A 6,984-nucleotide genomic window follows, 5' to 3' on the forward strand; every position below is an offset into this window, starting at 1 on the left:
GTAGTAGAGATACAAAAAATAATCATTCAGCATCAATAAATTCTTATGTTATACCTCAACAATAGTGAAACCCAACCACCGTGCAATAATAATATTTAAATATCCCAATAGTATTGCCATTGAAATACGATCTCTTATATCATCAATAGATAATATTCTTTTTTTAGAGAATCCGTGAGCAAATTCATGCTCACAGTCAACCCATGGGTTAGTGGGTATCATGGGTTAGTGGGTATCCGACAATGAAACCCATGAGCAGAACAAGCCCTCCATATCCGTGCCCAACGGATACCCGATCTGTAGATTATCATGAACTTTTTGTAGAAATTTTAGGTAAGTCAAACCTGGAAGGGTGAAGCATACAAACACATCAACACAATATCCAATCAAATTCTGCTCTTTTCTTTCTTCACATGAAAGATAGCTAGAGGTTCAAATGTTCAATCGAACTACTAATCATCCCCAATCAGTTGGAGAGACGACAAGTTAAGGTTACCTGCTTTTTGGAGGAAGAGAGGCGGGCTCCTCAAGTCAAGTCTCCCCCGTGCAAGACGTTTCGTGCGCGTAGCAATTTAACCAACCAACCCTCAATCCCCACTCCTCCTCGTCCCTATCTCTTCCTCCTCCTTTCCCTCCTCGCTCCCCACAACCACACGGCCGGCCTCGCTCTTCCTCCGCCGCCGAATCCCGTCCAGTCTGATCTCGTAAGCGCCGGGCCTTGCCCCCACTCTCGATCCATTCCTTCGCCGATCGATCCGATTTTTCCGACCTGACTTCTTGGTGTTTTCGGGTTTCCAGGAGCAAAGAACCGCAGGCGCTTCGTCCGGTTCGATCCAGCCCGTGAGGATTCGTTCCGAGACTTTTCGGTGGTTGTTCGGGGGTCTCGATCGGCGAGTTTTGGGCTGATCCCGTGGTGATTTCTTGTTTGCTCGTAGGGCGGTTGCGGAACGCGTGGCGTGATGGCGAGGAGTTCGTTCAAGCTGGAGCACCCGCTCGGTTCGTCTCACCCTAACTTTTGCCCCTTCTCTGCTGTTTCGTGGTGATTGTCGTGGGAGCTGTGATCTGCTCGTTTTGTGGGTTGTTGGGAGGATTTCGATGTCCCACTGTAGGTGTTGGGGCAATGTGTTGCTGTGGTTAGTTCTAGTCTAATTAGATTGCCTGTTAAGGACAGTTAGTTCGATGAACACCATGCCCTGTTGCGTAGCCGGTATCGTTTGACTAACTTGTTTCTGTTCATGGTTACTTACATGTTTCTTGTTGCGTAGCCGGTATCGTTTGACTAACTTGTTTCTGTTCATGGTTACTTACATGTTTCTTGCTGCGTAGCCGGCATTTCTGATGTGAGTGGATGTCTTTAGCCTCTGGCGTAAGATAACACATTATGTCAATATATACTCTAAACATATTCTGGTGTAAAATTCTCTAGGAGCTGCTGGCCTGCTGTTTCTTTACTTAAGAGAGTTGGAATGTCTGATATAATCCATATTTCTCGATGAGCGCAATTGATTATTTACATGACTATGGTGGGTTAAATGAATTACATAGTGATTTGGATTTCCCACGAGTTGTTGTCTTCAATGACAGATTTGGTGTTGACTTCAATGAGAGGCATAAGCTGTAGCTTATGCTGCACTCTCTAATTTCATTATGTTAGACTTCGATGTTAATTTTTCCATGTCTTCCCTAGTTAAGTGGCACCATCTGTGGATTATCTATCTCAGTTCTTTCAGCATACTGATTTATCACGTTCTGTTTCTTTTACTGGTTGTGGTTTACTATGGAAACTTTGTTCATGTTTCAGTGTTGAATAGTCTTAGTCTCATTCTGTTTATGCTTTGTGTTACAGAGAGGAGGCAGGCTGAGGCCAACCGCATCAGGGAGAAGTATCCTGATAGAATTCCTGTAAGATCCTTTTTCCTGTTCACGTAGTTTGTTTTCTTTTTTTTGGTGATGGTTGTTCTAATCCAAAGCAAATTCCATGTGAATAGGTCATTGTTGAGAAGGCCGAGAAGAGCGACATCCCAGACATTGACAAGAAAAAGTCAGTTCTTATTATCTGTCTGTTCATATTTTCAGTGCCATTTAATAAATAATGCTTTAATAAGTTATTATGTTTGAAATTAGCCTTTTTGTGCTTATGACATCCTCATCCAGCAGTTTTATGTTCCTGAGTTTGTCAGACTAACAACATGCAACTGTTGGTTGGTGGTATTGCTTTGAGCATTATCCCTCTGCCAATCATCTATTGTATTCCTACTTCTCCACAGTCTTAGGTCTTCTTACTCAAGTGTTCTTTTTTCGAGCAAGTTACCATTTTAAATTGATTACCCATTCCACTTTGAATAGTCATTGCGTGTACCTCATTCCAACAGTACATGCGGAATGAAGATTATTGGCTTTATTATATTTATGCTGTTAACCTGTTAATTGCTTTTGTGCAATCTTGCATCTTTATAATGTCTGTTGTTACATACCATTGTACTTGTTCTAAGTTTTGGTTTCTAACATATGCAAATCCATGCAGGTACCTTGTTCCTGCTGATCTCACTGTTGGACAGTTTGTGTATGTCGTAAGGAAGCGGATCAAGCTCAGTGCTGAGAAGGCGATCTTCATCTTTGTAAAGGACACCCTCCCACCGACAGGTATGAAATATACTAACCTGTCGTACCGCAATGTCTTGGAAACCTTTAATTTTGTTATCCTAAACACATGTTGGTCCTGCAGCTGCTCTGATGTCTGCAATCTATGAGGAGAACAAGGATGATGACGGCTTCCTCTACATGACATACAGTGGCGAGAACACCTTTGGGCTGTTCTAAGTGTGGTGGGCGATAAAACTAAAGCTGCTGGACAATTCCTCCTGTAAATAGGCATCTGAAGAAGGAAGGACTCTGTATATATCATGGTTCACCTTGTCGTTGCAAGTCCTTGCATTTAATTGTCGAAAACGTGTCTGACGTTCAAAGCATATGATGCTTGAAACGTTTTAATTACTGTCTGATCCTTCTGCCACAGTAGTTTCATTTCTCCTATGTGGTCATTGAAGTTAATGTCGTTCTAACAAATTGATATCCAGATTAAAGTGGTTAAGTTATCATTTGCTCTTGTGTTTCTACTCCCTTTGTTGTTGCTTGGTTCTGCCAATGAATCTGACCTGGAAGGCCAGCAGCAGTTCTCTTGTGTTTCTATTCCCATTCCCAGTCTCTTATTTTTATCATATTTGGTTTGTGAAAGGCATATGCCCTTATCTTGATCTTGAGGTGCTAGACACGCTGGAGCTGCAAACTTCTCAGCCAGTCCATTCATCCTGGCACAAAATACTGGCGTCCCGCCCCCAGTTAAGCTCATGGGAGGTCATGTGCATCGATTGTCAGCACTATATCCAGTACTTCTGTCCATTTTTAGATGTCAAAAATTTGTCTAAACTCGAATGTATCTAGACATTTTTTAGGCATAGATACATCGAAATTTAGACAAATCACTAGATATCTATTAACAGACGGAGGGAGTATAATGTAAATATTGGTCTCTGCATTGGTAAATGTTGTATGGACGGAGAAACTCATAAATACGTTCATACACTCACTCTATCAATTATCAATGCACGATAATCTGGAAAGAGCGCAAAACACTGCGGTTCTCACATGTAACCAAAGCCTCGGTCGGTAATGTTTTCCCTCTTTTAGGCATCTCCAGCGGCTCGACACAAACGGATATAAGTGAGTGTGTGCATTCGTGTAATTGAAAAATGGGTCCGCATCCGAGCCCAACGGCCTGAGTAAAATATTTAGTATGTCAGCGGGAACATAAACGTGGCCTAAATTTGCATCGGGAATGCATGTAAGCGGACGCATTTCGTGACCTTGTATTCCTAGCCAGCCCCGCACACCAGGGACATCGAAATCAAGCAGCGTTCGCTCGCGTCCTCCGCCCCTTCTTTGCAGACCTAAGATGACACCGCCACCCCACCACCGCCGCGCCACACCGTTGTTGTCGACTAGGTCTTTCCGTGTCACGCCTCCTCCTAGGTCCAGGCTCGGAGCTAGGGTAGTGGAGAGGTCCTGCTCGCGTCGCGGCGTCCTTGTAGGCCGCCCATTTGCATGGGGCGCCTGCCGGCATCGACTCCCACGACATGTTCGATAGATTGCCGGTATGATCCCGATGCACATTTTAGACGCAATTTCCGGCCATTCTGTGCCAGTATGACTCGATATTGATGCATTATTGGTGCCTCACAGATGAACATCAGGCAGTCGCTCGAGAGGCTGCGTAGGAAATGCATTGACAACTCTTCCGATGAACAGTCCGAGCAGACGTCGTAGCTCATGGTTGCCATGGCATCTGTCCTCCACGAACACCATGACAAGCAAATGCCGGTGTACCGGGGCTCAACGATGGACCGTCAGGGCAACGTAAAGCGAAACCAAGTCGGCGGGCATGTCCGGCTCTACAAAGACTACGTTCACATCACTGATCTGGTGTACAAGAAACACATGTTCTAGTGCCGGTATCGGATGTCAAGAGACCTGTTCATGGTCATTTTACAGGGCGTCAGAGACTTCGACCCCTACTTCCAATGCAGGCATGATGCCACTGGTAAGCTAGGCTTCTACTCTTACTAGAAATGCTCTGCAACTGTTCGCATGCTTTCATATGGAATGTCTGGTGATATTTTTGATGAATACATGCGAATGGGTGAGAGCACCTGCCATGAATTCATGTAGACAACTGTACTTGAAAGCTCTAACTGTTGAGGACACTAGACAACTATTGTCGATCAATGAGGCTAGAGGGTTCCCGAGCATGATCGTTAGCATCGATTGCATGCTTGGGAGTGGCATATCTGTCCATTTGGATGGTGGGTCAGTACAGCGGCCATGCCGAGGGATGCACCGTTATTCTGGAGGCAGTGCCATTGCAAGATTTGTGGATTTGACACTCTTTTTTTTTTTGCATACCCGGTTCACACAATAACCTCAATGTGCTCAACCGCTCTCCGGTCACTTGTCCTAAGGTGAGCTATGAGATCAATAGCAATGCATATGACAAGCCATATTATCTTGTTGATGGTATTTATCATGACTGGGCCACACTAGTAAAAACAATCTGTAATCCTCAAATGAGAAAGCATAAGAGATTTGCCAAGATGCAAAAGGCTTGCAAGAAAGATGTGGAGTGACATTTGGTGTGCTCCAAGCTCGTTGGGCTATTAGTCGTCATCCAGCTAGAACATGGTCTCTTCAGACAATGCAGGAGGCGATGACCTATTGTGTGATCATGCACAACATGATCATCGAGACAGAGCGTCCTGATGGCCACAATGAACACGGATAGGACTTTCAGGGTTAGTTGGTTGAGCAAAACCCTGAGGAAGGTACTTGGAGGAGTTCCTAAATATGAACGTTGAAGTTTCTAACAGCAATATTTTCAAACGCCTTGACAAGGATTTGATTGATCATCAGTGAGCATTGGATGGGTATCAACACATGGATAAGTAGCCAATCTCATCTAACTTTTATTTGTTATAATAATTGTGGAGTGAGCTGTATGTATTTTAATGCTTGATACATGTAGACTTTCACATTTATTTGGTTATAAGAATTAATTATTTAGAACCTTTATTTTTGTTGTTTTTATGGCTAATTTGTTTCATATATTGCATATTTTTGGTGCAAATAACCCTAAACCGGCCTCCTTGGACAGAATGCGTTGGGCCGCTCCATTTCCACATCCATGGCCCAACGTAAACGGACGTACGCGATCATTTTTTGTGTCCAAAATACGCCGGACTACTCCCACCATCCACATAGAAGTGTATTTCTAACTTTTGCTCTTAGTTAATTATTAAAAAGAAATCCCATTTTGTATAAAATATAATTCCTATCTTAAGCTAGACCTCACTTACGTGTCCCATTAAATAGGCTGAAATTTGGAAGCAGTGACTCATCTCCTTTCTGGCCACTGATAATGTGATGACGCAGACATGAGATAATCAAATGGACGAGATGTGCCTCGTGTCCGGACACCTCACCACGCCGACCTCTACGCGTCTCTCCCACGTACCCATCCGCACTCGTGCCCGCCCGTGGCCTCACGGCGCCGCTCTATAAATCTCGTCTTCATCCTGCCTGTCAAAGCACAGCACCAACTCCCCTCCAGACCTCAGCGGCATCATCATCAGCAGCAGCAGCAGCGAGGTCGGGCGGCATGGATTCAGGCAAGGAGGCGGCGGCGAACGTGGGCGCGTCGGCGCGCGCCGGCATGGAGAAGACGAGGGCCGCCGTGCAGGGGCAGGTGGACAAGGCCGCGGCGTACACGACGGGGCACAAGGAGGCGGCCGAGATAAACAAGGAGGCGGCCAAGGTGAAGATGCAGCAGAGGGTGCACGCCGCCGAGGAGGAGAAGCAGCGCGCCATGCGCGAGAACGCCGCCGCCAAGGAGCACGGCAGCGGCGCCGGGAAGGAGGAGGAGGATCGCCACGACGGCCACCGCCCAGAGAGCGGCCACGGTGGGGAGTGAGGCGCGCTGAGAGCTCGCCGGCTTGGCACGGCGGCGCATCGCCCGAACGACCGGCGGCCACTCCGGCTCGCTGATTCTGTTTTGTGTCGGTTTCCATTTTGCTTGTAAATGTGATGTGTAATAGGGTGTGTGTGAGAATGCAATATAATTGTAAGCTGCAGTTTTTTCTCGAGGGCAGTGAGTAAAAGAGTTGTCCAATTATTCAGAGAAAACTAAATAGTGTTGCTATTATTTTTTTTTTTTGAAAGAATAGTGTTGCTATTAGTGTGCTTCAGTTTTCGTGCAAAATAAGTTCCGGAAAGCATAGGAGCACTCCTAATTAAATCCGCAACAAACTTTTGCTGCTTTCTTAAAAAGAAAGTGCAGGAAACCCTAAGTGGTCAAAACCAATTTAAATTTAACTAAAAATCATACTCCATTCAGGAATAAGCCTACTCTTCTTTCTCCATCCAAAAAATAGATGT

At 45.2% G+C, this 6,984-nt stretch overlaps 2 protein-coding genes across 2 annotated transcripts; both read left to right on the forward strand.

The window, feature by feature from the left end:
* Nucleotides 1-577: 577 nt before the first annotated feature.
* On the forward strand, nt 578-3,098 carry LOC124688928 (autophagy-related protein 8C). Its single transcript, XM_047222551.1, has 7 exons — nt 578-704; nt 799-840; nt 936-996; nt 1,847-1,902; nt 1,989-2,041; nt 2,525-2,643; nt 2,726-3,098. Exons 3-7 carry the CDS (start codon nt 960-962, stop codon nt 2,818-2,820), a joined length of 360 nt encoding a protein of 119 aa, XP_047078507.1. The 5' UTR covers nt 578-704; nt 799-840; nt 936-959; the 3' UTR covers nt 2,821-3,098.
* Nucleotides 3,099-6,198: 3,100 nt separating this feature from the next.
* LOC124683030 (11 kDa late embryogenesis abundant protein-like) lies at nt 6,199-6,686 on the forward strand. Its single transcript, XM_047217610.1, has one exon. The coding sequence runs from the start codon at nt 6,209-6,211 to the stop codon at nt 6,518-6,520; it is 312 nt and encodes a 103-aa protein (XP_047073566.1). The 5' UTR covers nt 6,199-6,208; the 3' UTR covers nt 6,521-6,686.
* Nucleotides 6,687-6,984: the final 298 nt, after the last annotated feature.

Source organism: Lolium rigidum, chromosome 1 (assembly GCF_022539505.1).
Source record: "Lolium rigidum isolate FL_2022 chromosome 1, APGP_CSIRO_Lrig_0.1, whole genome shotgun sequence".
Taxonomy (NCBI): domain Eukaryota; kingdom Viridiplantae; phylum Streptophyta; class Magnoliopsida; order Poales; family Poaceae; genus Lolium; species Lolium rigidum.

Excerpts from the sequence above, each read along its gene's own strand:
- LOC124688928 (XM_047222551.1), top strand. The coding sequence starts at position 960 with ATGGCGAGGAGTTCGTTCAAGCTGGAGCACCCGCTCG. Across the intron at positions 2,042-2,524 it reads CCAGACATTGACAAGAAAAA|GTACCTTGTTCCTGCTGATC; the intron begins GTCAGTTCTTAT and ends AAATCCATGCAG. Across the intron at positions 2,644-2,725 it reads GGACACCCTCCCACCGACAG|CTGCTCTGATGTCTGCAATC; the intron begins GTATGAAATATA and ends TTGGTCCTGCAG.
- LOC124683030 (XM_047217610.1), top strand. The coding sequence starts at position 6,209 with ATGGATTCAGGCAAGGAGGCGGCGGCGAACGTGGGCGCGTCGGCGCGC.